The following is a 20,878-nucleotide window of genomic DNA, read 5'->3' on the forward strand; positions in this document are numbered from 1 at the left end:
AGAGTTCGATGTGACGCGATAATATTACCGAACAAGACACGCTGACATGTACAACATTTCAGGGAAGATACGCAGCGAGAAATTATAGCAACTACAAGCTAGTTTAATTTCACAGCAGCAGTATTTCGCAAGAGCCCGAGTGTTGAAAGACAACGCCACAAAGGCGAGATTGTTGAAATTATGAATTAATGAAAAAAAAATAAAGTAAATGTGACAAACAGAAGGGCTTGCTAAAAGTTGTTTAAATATATTGTTCTATGTGAATCAGCCAAGGTAGCCCCCCGCATTTTTACCACACCAAATCAGGCCCCCTTTGCAAAAGGTTTGGACACACCTGTTTAACTGATGATCCGTAGACGAGGCCAGCTTCTTTCACTTGGTACCAGCTAAATATTATTCAAAATGTAATGATGATGGAAGAAATAAGCATCTTGAATTTGAAACTGTATGTTGTCGGCGATTAGCCTCGCAATGATCTTAATTGTGGTTGTCAGCCCAAAACCCTCTAAATATATATTAAATGCATCTTACCAGATATAAAATGACTACTACATAATCTGTGGTAATCGTTTGGAGCCCAGTTTTCCTGTCTAATTGCAGCATTCCATCTCGCTCTCCTCTCCGGGTCTCTCGGAATACGGTAGAACTTCAAGTCTCTCCGTCTGTCTTCTCGGTTACTGCAACCAACCGCCACACACGCCTTCACCATTTTGATTATTAATGTTAACGAGCAGAAAAACACGCCATAATAGGAGGAATTTACGAAGCGGTAATGCGTTAACATGACGAGTAGACGGACAACATGGCGCGGAGGCGTGGCTTTGACGTCATGTGAGTAGGGTCTATAGGTGAAAGATCTGGACTCTGGGCTGGCCATTTCAGTACTCAAATCATTTTCAGGTGCAGGAGTGTTGTCGTTATTAATGCTGTGTGGGGTCTGGTACTATGTTGAAAAATGCAGAGTGTTCTCTGAAGTAGACGACGCCTCAATGGGACCATATGTTGTTCTAGAACCTGAATATACCTTTCTAAATTGACAGTGCCTTTCCAGGTGTTTTAGCTGCCCTTGCCACACACACAAACACTCATGCAAACCTATACCAGCACAGATGTAGGCTTCTGAACTGAGCGCTGATAACAACTTAGGTTGTCCTTGTCCTCTTTAGTCAGGATGACGAGGTGTCTGTGTTTTAAAATTACCCCTGCTGCAGAGGAAATGACTGCGCTTCTGGCTCTTGTTTTGAAATAGCTTCTTCTTTGCACTGTAGAGTTTCAGCTGGAAGCAACTGATGGTACAGTGGATTTTGTGCACCGCAATGGTTGCTGGAAGTATTGCCGAGTCCATTCTGTAATTTCCTTTACCGTAGCATTCCTTTTTCTGGTGCAGTACCGTTTAAGGACTAGAAGATAACCGGCATCCAGTATGGTTTTCGGACTTTGCCTCTTAAAACCATTTACACACAAAGATTGTTCTAAATTTGCTGAAGCTTTCGATTGTTATGCACTGTAGATGAGAATAAGTTCAAATTCTTTGTAAGTATGCTGGAAAACACCTTTCTTATATTACTCTCTTTCTGTGTAACATTGAGGGAATTGGTGATTCTCTATCCATCTTGGCTTCTGAGTGAGACTTGTCTTTCTGAGCTTTTTTTTTAAATCCTCATTCATACTGCCAATGGACATAATTAGTGGTAATTGGTCTTTCAGCTGTTGTCAACTATTCCAGCCTGTTATTGCTACCGGTCCCAACTTTTTTGAGATTTGTTTACACCATGAAATTAAAAATCATATTTTTCCTTTAAAAAGATGCACGTTCTCAGTTTGAACTTTAGATCTGTCATCTATGTTCCATTTTGAATAAAATATTGAAATTTGGCGCTTACACATTTCATTTTTATTCACAATATATATAGCACCTCAACTTGACTGAAAGCTCAACACATATGAATGTAGTAAGGTCTTGGTTTGCCCTTTCGCGTACCCTGTAGTTTTTATGAGCAATTGCTGCGGCCCATAATCCAGGTTTATATGCCATGCTGTTTGCATCTGTTTTGGCCTATTTTTTTTATACCATTCATCTTTCCATGGTTGTCCTGACAGAAGAAAATCACACAAGTTATTCTTCTTGACTGATGACTAGGGTTGGGCATCGTTTGAAATTGAATGATTCCAATTCCACGTTTCGATTCCGGTTCAGATTCTTTTAAGAGGCAGGGTCAAAAAAATTGCATGGTTTAGGGTCTTCTCGATTTTTTTTTTTTTTTTTTTTTTTTTTTTTTTTTTTTTTTTTTTAATTATATGAACTTCTCACTGGGCTATTTTTAACTTGTATATAAATATCACTCTCTGAACTTGAATGTGATGAAGTTTCTTCTCACAGGAGTGCACTTTCACAAAGATGTTTAGCTTAGCTGAGAGCTACGACGAAGTATTAGTATAAATTCTATTGATTATAATTTGATGATATTTTAATGCTGTTGATTTTAACTGAGGCAGCAATGCGCTACGTAAAGTACGTAGCTGCTGATATAGGCTAAATAAACTGACAAGTCTGTCGCTTTAAGATGGCGGCTGTTTACTAACGCTGTAGAGTCTGTCACTTCACATCTAGTTCTCTAGCCATGTGCTAACGCTGTCTAGTCTCATTTTGCATTTAGTTCTATATACATGTGGTATCTGCCGTAGCCCGACGTAATAATCTGATTTATTCTCGTACTTTTCCATCCATCCATCATCTACTGCGTAATCCGGGGTCGTGTCGCGGGGGTAGCGGGGACGGAGGCAAGTTATTGTTTTACTTACCTGTTTCTGACTGGTTAGAGGACCAGCTTTGCGTGTCAAATATGCGGGACTCAGCTATGCACTTGGCACCTGTATTCCATGAAGCCGGAGGTGTTTAATCATATTCTTTGTGCAGCCACCTTTGCATGATATAGTTGTGTTGCAAATGTTGCACTGAGCTGACCTTTTTTTTTTGTTTGTTTGTTTGTTTTTTTGTAAAGTTGAGCCAAACTTTTGAGCGCCGCCACCCCGTCTCCATGGTTTTAATCAAGCTGCAATGCACACACGCTTCTTCATGTGGCTGCTGCTTTGTGGTTTTCGGCAGCATTTTTTTCCGCTCAGCGGTCAGGGCATCGAAACATGGACTCGAAATTTTAAAATTCGAACGGTTCTGGGAGCATCGGAGTGTTAGAACCGGACCCCATCGATGCCCGATGCCCAACCCGACTGATGACCAGATTGATCGTTCACATACAGCAAATATACCCAAAAAAGGACCTTGTGTTTGTAGGGTCCAACCTTAATTGTACAATAGGCTCTTTCTCTGTTGTACAGAACCAATTGGTATCAAATTAAGTGGGTACAACCAGAAGTGCCTGTTGTACTCTTGCTAACTGTGACTGAAGGTGGATAGAGGCTGTGTAATTTTTGACCCATGCCCCTCTACTGTCTGCCCTAGTGTTTAGACTCGTCAGTGGGGAAGAGGAAAAGAAGCTTGGCGGTTAGCTCTTCTCAGGACCCATCTTTCTCAGGATTAAACCAGGTGTGACCTTTACTGCAACACCAGCTGCCTCACAATAGCAGTTGTCGCTTCGCAATTAGACTGAACTATACAGGCACAGTGAATCACTATTAGTGTTCATCTTGCACCAATTATACTTGACTGCACAGTGTGCACTTTTCCACCAGAAGAGGAGGATAAACCTTTCTGCATAATCTAGGTATTGATTGTCTCGCCCCAGTCCTGCAGTGTTTAAAAGCAAGAATCTCGTAAATGTAAATTAAAGGCAGCTCCTGTTTGTATGGTCGCTGAGTCAAATCAACTATTATAAACTGATGTCAAAAGTGGGATGGTTGAAGAGTTAGGTAAAATACAAGCATGTTTTCCCCCCAAGAAAATATGTGGTGATAAAACAACCTTGAAAAAACAATTTGAAAAATGCCAATTAAAAGAGGACCAAGCTTCAAAGTGTTTTATGTAAAATGCATTGTCTTGTGGTGATTGAAAATTATTGTTGTTGAATCATAGCCATTCTAATGAAGTTTTGTTGTAACTGAAGCAGCAAAAATTTGATTTTCATTGAATGTCTCACAATTTTACAAGTACTTTTTACACTAAATTCTTGGGAAATATGGAAATGTTCATTACCACACCTATACATTGTCACAATAAAGATTTTAATCCGTGCTTTTGCCTGATTAGCAACACACTTCCAGAATTACTGCACCCTTCAGCAGAGCTTCCAAACTCTTATTCAGTCACGTAGTGCAGTTGTTAGAGAATTAGGGTTTGTCTTTTCAATGTTCCTTCCTATAGATTCTGTTGTGCAGCAAAATGATGGTAATATATTGCAAATGCCAAGGAAAAGAATACAGTAAATTCATCACAGCTAATCTCTGAACTTCATGCAGTGAGTTCATAAAACTTTGCAATTAAAAGGTAGAAAAATTACTGTACCAGCAACATGAAGAATTTGCTGGTCCATCAGGTACAATAGTATACAGTGCTTTTGTTCATTGTTTTTCTGGATCTGGTGAACATGATAATTCTGGATCTAGTAAAGTCTACTATTTGTTTATAGTGGGGCGGTATGCCTCAGTGGTAGAGTAATTGTCTCCCAACAAAAAGGTTGCGGGGTTGATCCCCTGCTGGGGTGACTATGTACCATGTACCCTTGAGTAAGATACTGTAACCCCATGTTGCGTCATCAGCAGGTGACTGAAGCGACAGTGTCGAAGCACCATTAAGATGGAAATACATAAGTGAAACTCATATAGCATTTTCAATAGTTTAGCATATGGATCACATCGGTTTGATCAAAATTAGCGAGAACTTTTCAAGATCACTTACTTTCATTGCTGTTGTGGTTCAGTTTGCCATTTTCGTATTTACTATTATGTTGGTTACTGGATTGAGTTTGCCATTACAGTGACTATACTTAGTTTGGGACATTCAAGATAAACATTTTATCAATAAGGTCTACTCAAAACCAACATAATTCATAAAATTCTTAACTAATCCAGGTAAAATAGTTGATCATATTACTTTCTTGACAGCAATTTTCACTGTTGAAGCCTTCCAAAATTTTGGGGCTCTCAATTTTGAGGCGGTTGTCCACTGCTATCATTTTTATTTCAGTAAATGATATCTTTGCTAAAGACGCTTGTTAAAAATTTCTCAATTTATATATGTTTTATTTATTTTTTATTTTTTTAAACACTGTGAAGGATGCAGCTCATTCTACCTTTTGGGGAAAATGCTATCTTTTGTTTTTATTATATATGTATGTATTTATAATATACATTTTATATATATATATATATATATATATATATATATATATATATATATATAGCTCAGCTTTAAAGATTGTTGGCATCTGTATTACTGCATCACCTTTAAAATACCTTGTGTTTACATAGCATTTGTCAAAATTTCATTTGGAAACATAGGTGTTGGAGTAAGGTTTGATTTTTCTTTCAGTAACCAATGAACATTGCCAGCGCTTACCCAAAGTGACTTAATGAAGCAGTAGGAAGCTTTGCCCTGACCCACAGAGGAATTGGACATATATGTCCCGATGGTTGAGGACTTTAGGAAATATTAGCAGCATAAGAAAGTAGCCTCCTTATTTCGTGAAGAGCCATCATGTATATTAGAAAAACCGAACACCTGGTGTTATACAAACTTCAGGCAATTTGGTTTTGAATGTCATTCTATCTTAATACTTTTGCCATTGCATTCTAACCACTCCTACATGCATCACATCTTAGCAGTTATGCGTAATTTAGTATGAGAGTGGTTCATGATTAATCCAACTGCATCTTTGATTTTACAAGTCATGCTTTCTGGGAAATTTAATACATCAACAAAGACGTGCTTTCAAGGAAATTTAATACATCAACAGCGGAAAATGCAACTTGATATTAAAAGTGTGGACCTAATGCTATGCGTTGTCAATTCCTGATGGTTCTTGAGAAGATTTCAGTATAAATACCAACCGCCATGTTTTCTCTCCCTCTTTACAGTTGTTCCTTATCGACTTTGGATTGGCAAAGAAGTACAGAGACAACCGAACACGACAGCACATCCCCTACAGAGAAGACAAGAACCTGACCGGCACAGCACGTTATGCCTCCATCAATGCACACCTGGGCATTGAACAGAGGTCTGTTCAAACACTAACTTAATTCACTGACGTGGAGTCACTTAAATTAAAATTAGTTTGCTAATGGATGAGGATTTTTTTTTTTTTTTTCTCTCCATGTTGGATTATAGAACTATATCGCTTGGTGTTTTTAGTTTTATAAAACATGCTTAATTTTATACTAAAATAAAATTGTTGTTTTCCAGTCGTCGGGATGACATGGAGTCGCTAGGATATGTGCTGATGTACTTCAACAGAACCAGTCTACCCTGGCAAGGACTGAAGGTATGACTATGTACCCAGTACTTACTTCAACATCCATGGGTGAAATATCATGACTCAACACACAGCCCTATAGTCAGGGGTGAATATAACAGTTTTGGTCTGGAATTTTCATCCTTAAATGGCGTTCAGACTGACTTGTTTTGTGGCGCGTCATCTCATCGCTCGCCCTACAACCTTGGTGTTCACACCGACCTTTACGTAGCCAAAAGTTGAAGTTTGCTTAACCCAAACAACTTTTGCTTCACGTTACATAAATATAAGTACTATAGTGACTTTAATCGCTTAATTTTACTATTTGTTTTCTTCTAATATTACTTCAATCTCCTAATGTTATGCCAAAATAGGTTTGTGTTGATAAAAACTTAACGTTAGAAAGTCTCAGCCCATGAAACCAAACAACTTCCGTTTCATGTAACATTCATGTAAAATAAGCAACAAAACGACTTTAATCTTGTAATATTACGACTTTTCTCTCATAAAATTACAATGTGATTCTGGTAGTTCTGCGACTTTTATCTCCTCCTCCTTTGCCTCTGTCATTACATTGACTTTGTATGAGAACCCATCGCACAACGAGGAACAAAAGGGTCCAGTGTGAAAGCAGTATTATACTGATACTCATAAGTTGAGGATTGGAAATGGTAAGGAAGTGGATGGGATATAACATACATCTTACAAAACGTATGTATTTTGTGATAATTGAACTTAATATAAGTTTTTAATATTTTATTGATGTTAAACATCCAATCCATTTCAAATAATCGCTGTCAGCCCTCCCAGTCAAAACGTCTAGCCATCAATGACAACCAATGAGATACTGAGGATTTGTCTTTATTTTTCACAAAGTTGAAACATTTTTTACTTATCTCGGAGCCTCCCTGTGCGATTTCTAACTCATTTGCTATGCCAATAACAAATGTTTCTGTCGTTTTTCCGCTAACAAAGATCTGAATAGCAAAGTTCACAACAGCTATTAGACCAATTAATCTATAAATATTTCCAAGGATGTAAATTCTTAGATGTTTCTGTGACTCCTGTGGTTTTCATTCTCTTTTGCAACCTACCGATCAAGCTCTTGACATCTAAGATCACTTGCCTCCGATATTTAAAGCCTAAATGGCAGGGTTGATCAGTTGTCTTTCATGTTGTCGAAATGGAAACAGCATGATATAGAGGAACAGTAGCAAAATACAAATTCAAATTTTCTGTTAACTCCTTGTTGGAAAAGAGAACTGAAAATGCATTTAAATGTTTTCAATGTAGTTTTGTTCAGTTTTGGTATGCGTAACATACCTGTAGTCACTCTAAACATTGCTCATCAGGCTGCCACAAAAAAGCAGAAGTATGAGAAAATCTCAGAGAAGAAGATGTCCACCCCTGTGGAAGTCCTCTGTAAGGTAAGCGTGTTCTAAAAGTACTACTGCTGAACATTATTATAACTATCAAATTTTCTGGACTATAAGTCGCACCTTTCTCATAATTTGTTTTGGCCTGTCACTTATACTCAGCTGCTTGTTTTTTTGTTATTCTTGCAAATTGACAGCTGCTAGATAAGTGTCCAGGCTTCAGTGCCAATATCTGCTATTCCTGTAACTCCCATAGATATCATCTAACTCTAGATGAATTATGCGCGCTGTGAGGACTGACGGCCTCAAATGATGAGAATATAATGACATGACCAGTCGATGTTCATGAAGTCAAGAGTGTGGACTTTGAGCAAGTTTGTCATTGGTAGAGGTTAAAGAGTAAGGGGCTCAGCACACAGCCCCGAGGAGAGCTCATCCATTATATTGTTTTCCTTTTAAACAAATGTATTTTTATATCTTGATTGTTCTTTCTTTTTACATTTGTATGTACATTTGAGTGTGTATGTATGGAGTTGTATAAATGTACGTACTCTATTCTTTTTAAAACAATGCAATTTGCAGACGAATTCTAACTCTATTTTCAAGCAGCTTGGTTTGTCATAAATGTTACATTCATTTTACCACATATGTAAAAAATTGTTTTATAATGATTCTTAACCTTAACATAATGCCTGAATACAGCCACATTAAAACGATGTGTTAAAAACCAAACCTTTTGTAAATCCATCAAGAATTGAGCTGGTTAAGAACATTTTAGCGGGTGTAAATCACTCAACATCTACCGTCTCAAGTAGAGCTGCAACTAACAATTTTTTACAATTGATTAATAGGCCAATTAATTAAACGATTAATTGGATAAATGTGTTATATTTTTTCAATTACCTCCACAGTTCAACTAGAGGCATGTTGTAAGTATCAATGAAGACAAAATCCAATTTCAAAGCACACTCTCTTGTAAGACAATTTACAATTTGAATGGGAGTTTGTGTTGAGACTGTAGTCTAAGCTGTTATATTAAGGGGTTAAATGTGTGGTTTCTTTATAAAAAGAAATTTACTATCTAACTCAAGCCCTAATATGTGTCTCCAAACACAATACAAACAGACACTTAGGACACTGATTAGCATAATCACTAACTAGCTTAGCCCTTCATGATAAGTAGTAACGTCTCATCAACAAAGAATACAAACGATGCAATTGGCTTATATTTTTTCACCTCTGATGGAGGCACATTGGAGCCAACCAAACAAAAGTAAATCTGTAACTCGACATTTCATATTATTGATTCAGCAACCCAACCTCAATGTAGTAGTGAACTCTCTTGCACTAATCACTGGCATGCATGCACACAGCCTCACATTACACACAAACAAGGACCCAAACAGGACTGCTCATAGCTGCAGTCAAAAATCGATTATCAAATTCGTTGGCAACTAATTTATTAATTGATTAGTTGTTGTACCCTCATTAAGAAGCTAGTTTAGATATTAAGATGTCTGCAAATTGGCAAAAATGTGAATTGTTTCCCAAGGTACAGTGGGGAGAACAAGTATTTGATACACTGCCGAATTTGCTGGTTTTCCCACTTGCAAAGCATGTAGACGTCTGTAATTTGTATCATAAGTTCTTTTCAACTGTGAGGGACAGAATCTAATACAAAAAAAAAAAAACAGAAGATCACGTTGTATGATTTTTAAATAATAAATTTGCATTTAATTGCATGAAATAAGTATTTGATACATCACAAAAATAGAACTTAATATTTGGTACAGAAACCTTTGATTGCTATTACAGATACCAAACGTTTCCTGTAGTCCTTGACAAGGTTTGCACACACTGCAGCAGGGATTTTGGCCCACTCCTCCATGCAGATCTTCTCCAGAGCCTTCAGGTTTCAGGGCTGCTGCCGGGCAACACTGACTTTCAGCTCCCTCCGTAGATTTTCTATCGGGTTCAGATCTGGTGACTGGCTAGGCCACTCCAGGACCTTAAGATGCTTCTTACGGAGCCACTCTTTAGTTGCCTTGGCTGGGTGCTTCGGGTCGTTGTCATGCTGGAAGACCCAGCCACGACCCATCTTCAGGGCTCTCACTGAAGGAAGGAGGTTGTCAATCAAGATCTGGCCATACATAGCCCCATCCATCCTCCCCTCAATACGATGCAGTCGTCCTGTACCCTTGGCAGAGAAGCAGCCCCAAAAAATGATGTTTCCTCATCCATGTTTCCCGGTTGGGATGGTGTTCTTGGGGTTGTACTCATCCTTCTTTTTCCTCCAAACACGACGAGCCGCGTTTAGACCAAAAAGTTCAATTTTGGTCTCATCCGACCGCATGACCTTCTCCCATTGCTCCTCTGGATCATCCAGATGGTCAGTGGCAAACTTCAGACGTGTCTGGACATGCACTGGCTTCAGCAGCAGAACCTTGCGTGTGCTGTAGGATTTTAATCCATGACGGTGTAATGTGTTTCCGATGGTTTTCTTCGAGACTGTGGTTCCAGCTCTCCACCAGGTCCTGCCGTGTAGTTCTGGGCTGATCCCGCACCTTCCTCATGGTAAGTGATGCTCCACGAGGTGAGATCTTGCATGGAGCCCCAGAACGAGGCAGATTGACCGTCAACTTGAACTTCTTCCATTTTCTAATAATCGCTCCAACAGTTGTTACCTTCTCACCAAGATGCTTGCTTATTTTCCTGTAGCGCATCCCAGCCTTGTGCAGGTCTATTATCTTATCCCTGATGTCCTTACACAGCTCTTTGGTCTTGGCCATTGTGGAGAGGTTGGAGTTTGTTTGTTTGTTTGAGCATGTGAACAGATGTCTTTTATACAGGTAACAAGTTCAAACAGGTGCAGTTACTTCCGGTAATGAGCGGAGAACAGGAGAGGTTCTTAAAAAAGAACTAAGAGCCTAAATATTTACTAGTTGGTAATGAATCAAATACTTATTTCATGCAGTTATATACAAATTTATTATTTAAAAATTATACAATGTGATATTCTGGACTTTTATATTAGATTCCGTCCCTCACAGTTGAAGAGAACTTATGATACAAATTACAGACCTCTGCATGGCGGGCAAGTGGGAAAACCAGCAAAATCGGCAGTGTATCAAATACTTGTTCTCCCCACTGTAAAAGCACTTTTTTCATGTGCTTCTCTTACTTAACAAAAATATAATGAAATCTGATATTTACAAATGAGAAGTTACATATGTTATAATATCAAGAATTAAACAAGTTTAAGGTGAAGGTCCTAATCGAATTATTGGTTATCAAAATAGTTATCGATTAATTTGCTTATAGATTTGTTGTCGATTAATTTGTTGCACCTCTAGTCTCAAGATTGCAGCTAGTTACAAACAGTGTTGTTAATAACGGCGTTACAATATAACGGTGTTACTAACGGCGTTATTTTTTTCAGTTGTGAGTAATCTAATTAATTACTTTTCTCATCTGGGCAACGCTGTTACCGTTACTGAGGCGGGAAAGGCGTGCGTTACTTTGCGTTACTAAGTTGGTTGAATAAAAAAAGTCAGACGGACTCACGGAGACGAGAGAGCACAGCAGGAGTGGGGAAGACGCCGTTGCAAACGCGATGCTAGGTGGCTCCAATAATACCTGACTGTAGCCTACAAACTACGCCCACATGATACGGTAGATATCACATATTATAGAACTAAATGCAAATGATACACGTCTGCATTGGCAACATGTTTTAAGGACTACATGCGTTAGTAAACAGCGGCCATCTTAAAGTCTTAAAGCAGTAGACCTCTAAGGAAGGCTCTGTTGTAGAGATCCTTCCTAGCGAACCTACTTTTTGTTTTTTTGTTTTTTATCTAAAATGGTCCTAAATCGGCAAAATCTTGATTTAAATCTATCTTTAAATTATGAAACCGTTTTAAAACTTACACATGTTGAAAGTAGACAGAAGGGAACTAATGCAATAGCGGGAGCAATTTTAACAACTTTAACGGTTGATTCGCAACTTTAAATGACCTCCACACACACAGCAAAGGTTACTATCTAGTTATCGCAATACCCTTGTCTCTAGTTAAGTGGAGGGTAAAGAATGGGGCTAAGGCCAATTGTCCCAAAAACCCTTTAAACTTCACATTGTGTGACTTTTTTTTTTTTTTTTTTTTTTTTGAGAAAAAAACATAAATTATGAAAATTATCACTAGTTACTTTGCCAAGTAACTAATTACTCTTAAATTCAGGTAACTGAGTTACTAACGCAATTACTTTTTGGGAGAAGTAATTTGTAACTGTAATTAGTTACTTTTTTAAAGTAAAACACTGGTTACAAATACTGTAGACTCTGCCTCAAACTATCTCGCTTTCTTCTAAGAAAATTATGTTCACCTATGTTACCACAATGTTAAATATAATTTAAAGCAGAAACGGTATACAGACAACAGGCGACTGTGAATGTGTATAAGTACGCAAGCTGGATGACAACTTGTGACTGAAGGCGGCAATTAATGTGTAGCACACAAAGACACGACAAATAAGCTTGCAGGAACGTCGTTGAGATGAGTACTATCTGAAACGGCGAGTATAAGGCTGTGCGCATGTTCCGAAAATTGAAGAAAACTGATGAATGAGCTGAAGTGCTGTAATTTTGTAGCTTGCTGAGCTAAAGGAAGGTTACGTTAGCACTGGCACTGCATTACTGTGTGCAATGCGGTTGACTGTAAAGTTGGTTTCAAAACAACGTAATTCTTTTGAACTGCTTTTTTTGTTGCTGAAGTAATACTTGTGACAACTGTGCAACTAATAGTCCGGTTAAAATGTAGAGCGACTTAAGAGTCCAGAAAAGATGGTGATAAAGACTTTTTTTTTTTTTTTTTTTTTTTTTCCATCTGGACAACTTACAGTATTAATTTGTATTTGCAGGGTTTTCCAGCAGAATTTTCCATGTATCTGAACTATTGCCGTGGCCTACGCTTTGAGGAGGCTCCAGACTACATGTATCTGCGCCAACTCTTCCGCATACTCTTTAGGTATTTGTCTTACATTGGGATGAAATAGTTGAAATGATTGTCAATCGCCGATGTTTTTTGTTCTATACACAAACCATCACAAATACATTGGTTCGTTTTACTTGACTGCCTTTATTTCGATATTATTTTCCCTTCATTCGCCAAGCCTGCTAAAAAAGTCGTTAGAATTGTAAGCAATGGGATATTGAAAAGTAACTTTCACTGTATGTTTTAGGACTTTGAACCACCAGTATGACTACACATTCGACTGGACCATGCTGAAACAGAAAGCAGCGCAACAGGGCGCCGCCGCCGGGGGCCAAGGCCAACAGGCACAAACCCCCACAGGCAAGCAAACTGACAAACCCAAGCCTAACATGAAAGGTTAGTAGCAAACAGCCAAGCGACGTTTTTTTTATAGACACCAATTGCTCCTTGTCTCAGTATTGTATCGAGGCCTCAACTATTGTTGTTCTACAACTCATACTCCAGTGCCCCTCAAATCTCCAAATTGGAAAAATGGCAAAGCTTAAAATATTCCTTTTGGAATAATAATGCCATCGACATCTAGGAGGAGGCACCTTTTTAAAAGAGCCAGAAGTCAAAGGAATGAGATAGTGATACAATTGGTCTGTCTTTCCATAGCCAAGACGTCCTTGGGGAATTTGACTACTAACTGTCACATTGATATTATGTTCCTTTCTTGGGGCTGGACAATGGGCACTCACTCTGTTACTGTTGCCTAACTCATTCTGATGACTTGACTCTTGACTATTACCATTTGTCTCATCTATCTTCTTTTTTTGACATTCATTTTCTAATTTGTCACATTAGCAACGAGTAATGTGTGTAATGGACGGGTGTGTCTGATTTGCTATTACAGAAAAATACTGGCGCCTTGTGATTTGGTATTGCAAATGTAAAAAGAGTTCCTTTTGGTCACTGTGGCCCAAAAAAATCAATTTTTGTGAGAGGACTTATTTTGAGTAGAACCTAAGACTGATACTATTTTGTTTTTTGCTCTTTGTTACATTCCAAACATCTAAACGGTGCTTTCCATCTATACAACAACATAAAACACAAATTACTTTTGGTGAGACGATAACCATTAATTAGCACAAATTGAGCTATTAACAATCATCACATTTGGCACACACACGCACACACATATAATATGCTTTTATCTATATACAGGTAGATAGGCACACACTCTGAACCGTATACAGATTCATGTATATGCTACAGATGTGCGTATATGCGCATTCACGCACGTCATGTAAAGCCCTGGTCCACACAATGTAATGAAACGTATATCCAGTGGTATGCAAAAGTTTTTAAGAGTTTCCTTGTTAATCTTTTTTTGTTTGGGGGGGGGGGGGGTCAGTTAAATATAGCAAATGAACACAGGAATATTTGAGAAGTGAAATTAAGTTTTGAAGGTGAACAAATTGCGTACTAATTATTTAAACAAAAATAGGCCGGTACATAAAATTTGGGCACCCTTATGTTTTTTGTTTTTGGAACTCAATATTTGATAAGCTGACTGACGCTGACCTATACGCACAGGTGAAGCCAATCATGAGAGAGGCTATTTAAGGTGGCAGATTGTTCTCCTCTTCACATCATCTCTGCAGAGTGGAAACACGGGAGCCTCAAAACAACTGTCAAATGATCTGAGAGAAAATATTATTCAACATTATAGTTTAGGGAAAGGATACAAAAAGCTGTCGCAGAAATTGCAGCTGTCAGTGTCCACTGTGAGGAATATAGGAAGGAAATGGAAGACCACAGAAGCCTTTTCTGCGCACATACCACAGTCAGTCGCTGGGGGTATGCAAAAGCACATTTGGATAAACCATCCTCAATTTGGAATAATCTTCTCTGGACTGATGAATAAAAAAATGAGTTATTTAGGCATAACAAGGGGCGGTATGCATGCCATATAACAAACTCGGCATTTCAAGACAAACACTTGCTACCCGCCGTAAAATTTGGTGGCAGTAGCATCACGTTATGAGGCTCTGTGTCCAGCGGAGGCACTGGCAATCTTGGTAAAATTGAAGGTCGCTTGGATTATAGTAGATACCAACAGATTCTTGTTCCAGAGTCAGTGACAAAGTAAGTTGCACAGGGGCTGGATATTTCAGCAAGACAATGACCCGAAACACTGCTCTACATCTACTAAGGCATTGATGCATAGGAGCAAGTACAACGTTCTAGAATGGCCATCGCTGTCCCCAGACCTAAATATTGTTGGAAATCTGTGGTCTGATATGAAGCGGGCTGTCCATACTTGGCAGCCATCAAACCTGACTGAGCTAGAGATGTTTTGTAAAGAAGAATGGTCAAAAATACCTTTAACCCGAATCTGGGCCCTCACTAGAAGCTATAGGAAGCGTTTAGAGGCTGTTATTTCTGCAAAAGGAGGCTCTACTAAATATTGATGTTTTTCTAAAGGAGTGCCCAGAATTATGCAACAGCCTATTTTTGTTTAAATAATTACGACGCGCACTTTCTTATGAACTTCATTTCAAATATTACTGTGTTCATCTGCTTTATGACACTTAACTAAAATGATATTTCCAAACAATCAGTGGTTTACAATGGAAAATCTTTAAAATGATCAGGGGTGCCCAAAGTTTTCCATACCACAGTAGGTGCAATGATTAATCGATGACTTTGACGTGACTTTGTCCAAATCCTCACAATTTTAACGTCTAAATGGAAAAGATTGTCAGCGTTTTGTCTCCCACCGAGAAAGTAAACAATATAGCTATTTTAATGAAAATTAGACATTTAAAAATCTTCTGGTTTTACTCTGAGAACTCAGTGGTCATAATATATACCGGTATATACATACGTTAATTGCAGCTCAACCACACAAACAATTTGAGTGGAAAAGTGTCTCCGTGTTTGACTGCAAAAGGAGTGGACCGCACCCATCAAACACCTGTCAGGAATCAACACCGCCCGTGGATTTTTACAACTAGGATGGCCTAATTCAAAATCTCCACTGTCTTCCGTGACATCATCAGAAGAATGCCACGGTAGGCAGGTAAGTTTACAGTCAGTGAAATCTGGTCATCTTATTTGCTTGATATTACTGAAACGTAATGTGTAAATGAGTTAACTGCAAATCAGGTGATTCTAATTTAAAATATATGTGTTGCTTTATCAATAACCGTATAGCTAGCTAAAATTATAAGCTAACTAAAGAGCGGCCAGTTCTCCTTGCTTTTAACACCTCATCTAGTTCATTGTAATTTTTCTCTTAACTTGCCTATGACTTTTGTGTGAAGTTTACAAAGCCAGTCAGTAGAATATCGTAGCTTGATTCCAAACCAACTTATTCTTGCATTTCATTCAATAGAAACTGGAAAATTTCCAATAGCAAAACATCTAAGATGTGGCACATAGTCCCAGCACTTTAGTTTATTTTTGTCAGAGAGGTTACTATGAAGGATAAATCCCGCTATACCAGGCCATACACATTACATACAGTGCACAGAGAACCAAATTTAAAAAAAAAAAAATAATAATAATAATAAAATACACCCAAGCCATACCTGACTAGAAGCTGCAGGTGCCCATGTTTTAAAATGAGCTGTTTCCATAAAATGATGTTACATAGACAGATTTGATTGATCACAATTGTCTTTAATAACAATATTAACACACCCCGTTAATATCAGGGGTGGCATTATGCTTCTTTCGCAGCCAGTTTGAAAAGACAAAAGTTTTTAATAAATCAGGTTGCTACAATAACAAATATAAAAAATAAAATCTACAGTACCTTAGCTTACTGTTTTACAGCAGATAGTCTTCAGCAATAAAATCATCGCAGTCCTTGATAAATTAGGCGAGGAGCTTTGTCAAGGTCAACAAAGCAGCTTTGTTGTAGCACACTGTAGATAGCTGTACTTTTAACCTGTCAGACCATCCACGGTTTGTTCTGTAGTGGCACTAAGGGTTTTCACTTAACAAGTCAATATGTACAGTACCCTTAACTCACTTTCTCACAAGCGTATCCTTGGAAAGTCTATCTCTAGCCAACAAAACTAGCATAGTGTTCAGCTTTCCGCACTGTTAAACATAAAAACTGTTTTTGGCTAAAACACTAGTAAGTACACTAGTAAGTAAAAACTGTAATGGCACAAAGCAGCAGATGGGGCCTTCTACCGCAATAAAATCACCATGGTGCTTGATTAGGTCGTCAGAGAACACTGTTGCTATCTGTACTTTTCAAAACTTGGAATGAACACTCGCGCGAATTGAGAGAAACTGAACACACTCAAAGTGGTAACAATCGGTAAACATGATGCTTGTTTGCCTGTAAAAATCCATCATAAAGCCACAGGGTTCTGATAGAAAGAAGCTTTTTATAATCTGAGTTAAGGAAATGCAGAATCTCCTTTATTGAGTTTAATGTGAAGACAACATATCACAATATAACAACAAATATGGGAATAGTTGCTTAAAAAAGGAACATGGAAGAAATTGGCTTCTACACTATACATGCTGGCTCAAAGCAGGCAGAAAAAAAATCCAGTCTATAGATGTGTAGTTAAAGTGGTACTGCTTGGTTCAACTGTGGCAACCTTGAAATCAGGGGTGCCCCAACTGGTCCTCAAGGGCCGACGTGGTTGCAGGTTTTTGTTCCAGGCGATCAAACACACACATTGTTTAATCAATGAGGTTTCTGCTGAAATATGGAGCACGTGACTCCAACTGAATACACTTGTAAGACGGCAGACTGTTGAAAACGTGTTCTCTTGAGGGGTTGGAATGAAAACTTGCACCCACCGTGACCCTTTGTGAAATAGTTTGCCCTCGACCTGCCCTAAATGTTTCCATGAAGGTACCGTACTATGTAAATTTCTCTTTTGTTTCACTGGAGATTTTTCAGTTTTCATTTGGAATATACATGGAGATGGCTACTATTTTGTTGTATTGTCTTGCAGGATAAGAGCATCTGGCAGTTCTTGAAGAACAGAACAGCCTAAGACACAAGAGTCAAGACAAAAGTGGTCAACAAAGTTTGGATTTCACTAGAAGAGCGGCTACATATAATATATACCTCTTTGTAGGTTTGCTTATGACTTTCAAAATCCAATGAATGCAGGAATTAGAAAAACAATGTCTTGGTGACGTCTAGCCTTTGTAACAGTTTCATTCTTCCAAAAATTTCAAAGCTCTATGAGGAAGCTATTTGCTGATGAAGACAGAGAATTAGACAAGCTATAAAAAGTGAAATGAGGAAGAGGAATTTTGCCTACAAAGTCTAAAATTAATTTTGTAAAACTTATTCTCGGCGCTACTATCTGTACTTGAGATTGGGGAGACATCACCCACAAATGGCAATGTCACATCTTGTGACCTGGATAAACGGCCAAGAAGGCGAGCATGACTACTGAAAGGGAACCTCGGACTTAGACTTGTAGCCACAATTGTTCTCTTTTACTAATACATGTTGCTAGAAACATATAAAATATTGCCATTGATTTAAAAATCTATAATATTTAGTACATGTTTTGACCTACAGTGGGCGCCACGTTTTAAGCACGTGATGGATGCTTGAGGTGATGATGTAGATTGTCACTGTCACGCGACGAATACTACCGGGTTACTGCAATTCCTTCTACACCACAGGTGTCAAACCGATTCCAGAAAGGGCCTAGTGGGTGCTGGATTTTGTTCCAACTGATAACGCGCAGAGAGTTTAACCAATTAAATTCCTGCTGAAACAAGCAGCACCTGACAAAGTTTAACTGATTACACATGTAAAAGATCTAATTGGTGAAAAGGTGTCCTCTTCATTGGTTGGAAAGCAAACCTGGACCCACTTGGCCCTTTCTGGAATCGGTTTGACACCTGTGTTCTACACACTCATCGGTTAAAAGCGGCGAGTACTTACTATTGTGTTGTCTTTTATTTCCTTTTCATTGCCTCAAAATACTTTTTGCATGTGTTTCCCTCTCATACTTTTAAGCATTGTGTTGTGGTAGCTTTAAAGCAGATTGTTGATCTGTGGACTGCATTAGTTACATAGGATATTTAAACCACCCTTATGTGATATTACTATGTTTAAGTATTTTCTTAAGGCATCTTTAGTATGTTCTGTCCGTATGCATCTAAACAAAACAAGCTGAAAGCGCACGGTAGTACTTTGGATGTCAAATTCGCCTCTTGTAGGACGTTTCGCCGGTAATGCACATTTTGGCAGAACAAAGTTTTTTCCCCCCCTTACTCTCGTCTCGTCTCATCCCGTCTTTCCTGTTAATTTTGCTTTTGCTGCTCATTTTGTGAAATATCGACAGTGCTGTCATGCTCATTAATGTTCCTCTCGGGCTCAAATTGAAAGGGTTGAGCAGATGACATGTTTATGTCACTAAAGTCATACTCTGGAAGCCCGGCAGCGTAACCATGTGAAGTCACTGCCCTGCGACGTCAACAACAATGGCGACCTACTAGTTAAAATAATTTTACAAATTGTTTAAAAACAAAAACATCAAGAGGGGTTCCAATATAAAATTATTTAACTCATGTTTCTTTTAAGAACTGCAAGTCTATCGTTGGTTCCCTTGAAGCTAGCAAATTAATTATTAATTATTAAAAAGGTTCTGTTAAATTTTTAAGGACAGAAACGTAGAGCACACGCTGATACACTCGAAACGGTAAAAAGTAGCTAAGAATATAGGCACACTTTGTTGTTTAGTACCTGTTAAATCTGTCAGTCATTCTTCATCTGAGACTCGAGGTGAAGCCCACTTCACTTCCTGGGTCCATTAAAGCATATTTCTCAAATAGTCACATGCAGCACAGTGGGTAGACGATGTGTGATGAATAGGCGGGACAATGTGAGATACTTGCATTTGATTGGCAAGAGTACGAATGGTATTTAAAAATGACTGACATTGGTTATTTCTCCTTCCATGGAATATTAGCTTTCGTTCATGGTTTTCTTCAATATACACATTGGAAAAGTGAGGGTTTTTTTCCACTTTATCAAACGACTTTCTCCTATGATGCACATGATAAATGCGGTATGTAAATATTGCGCTTTATTCAAAGTCCAACTTTACATTACGCACAGTATTTATTTCCATCTACAGCTGAAATGTTAAGCCCAGTGGATCACCTTGAATTTAGTTTAGTTGTAAGCATTTAAGAAATACTTGTACAGGCTGAAAAATGTAATTAAGTTGAATGTACTTTGATCTTAATTGGCTTAATTTCTTGTGTGCATTGAAGCTAATTATGGTTACCTAATAAAAGATGACATTAATCTTGAATGTTATTTGTTGTGTCTTTGTATTGACTTTGAAAATGTGAAGGCAACAAAAACACTGAAGTTGTCATATCATCTAGTTTTCAGTCATGTTTGATTACAAGGCTAGACTGTGGTTTGTACTCATTTGAAGCGAAACAATAGGGAACAGCTTGCTTGCTTGCTGTGTCATGTTATTTGGCTCTTGTGCAGGAAACTTGTTCAGGAAAATGACTGGCCTCAATGACAATTGGAGTTGGTCTCACAAGTGACGTTTTTCCTTGATTTTTAGCCACAAAGTATTAACTCAATGACTGCGCGAGACATGCAATCCATTTTGACTGGGAGAGCTGGCAGCGATTGTTCAATCGTCAAATTGGATTGGAACTCTAGCGCTGTCAATGGAAGTGAAACATGATCACTCACTGCCAGCATTCTCAATTGAAATGGCTAAGATATATACAACTGTCAATGGTAGTGAATTGAGTCCAACTGGCAAAAAATAATAGAAGTAGTATGAGGATATTGCAGGAATGTTATATTTACATTACTGAAACAAACATACAGGTAGTCCCCGTGTTACGGCGTACTCGACTCGCGCAATTATGACCTTGCGACGCCGGAGACTCGTCCACCATTTTGTCTGTAGGTGTTTTGCTTTGTAGTCACATAAACAGTGCCTTATTGTACCTCACAGTATCCTATATTTTACTTTATTGATGTGTTCTGTCCTCGTTAAACGTGAAGTTGTTCAGCTTTACAGACATCAAACAATTGTGCTTTTTGAAGCTTTTCACTTCACTTTTGACAGTTTGTAAAGTGTATATG

General features: G+C 38.3%; 1 protein-coding gene across 5 annotated transcripts in view; it reads left to right on the forward strand.

The window, feature by feature from the left end:
• The window catches only part of csnk1a1 (casein kinase 1, alpha 1), a 65,935-nt gene that overhangs the window by 40,052 nt on the left and 5,005 nt on the right, over positions 1 to 20,878 (forward strand). Inside the window, exons 5-11 of one of the 5 annotated variants that reach the window (XM_057849940.1) lie at positions 3,461 to 3,544; positions 6,031 to 6,170; positions 6,356 to 6,434; positions 7,757 to 7,831; positions 12,698 to 12,804; positions 13,019 to 13,167; positions 17,745 to 18,430. In XM_057849940.1, coding sequence (XP_057705923.1) covers positions 3,461 to 3,544; positions 6,031 to 6,170; positions 6,356 to 6,434; positions 7,757 to 7,831; positions 12,698 to 12,804; positions 13,019 to 13,167; positions 17,745 to 17,749 — 639 coding nt within the window. In that variant the 3' untranslated portion in view covers positions 17,750 to 18,430. Of the gene's footprint in view, positions 1 to 3,460; positions 3,545 to 6,030; positions 6,171 to 6,355; positions 6,435 to 7,756; positions 7,832 to 12,697; positions 12,805 to 13,018; positions 13,173 to 17,744; positions 18,431 to 20,878 lie in introns of those variants that run through there. The other 4 variants (XM_057849942.1, XM_057849941.1, XM_057849939.1 and 1 more) reach the window with 4 other exon arrangements.

This window comes from Corythoichthys intestinalis, chromosome 11 (genome assembly GCF_030265065.1).
Source record: "Corythoichthys intestinalis isolate RoL2023-P3 chromosome 11, ASM3026506v1, whole genome shotgun sequence".
Lineage (NCBI taxonomy): Eukaryota > Metazoa > Chordata > Actinopteri > Syngnathiformes > Syngnathidae > Corythoichthys > Corythoichthys intestinalis.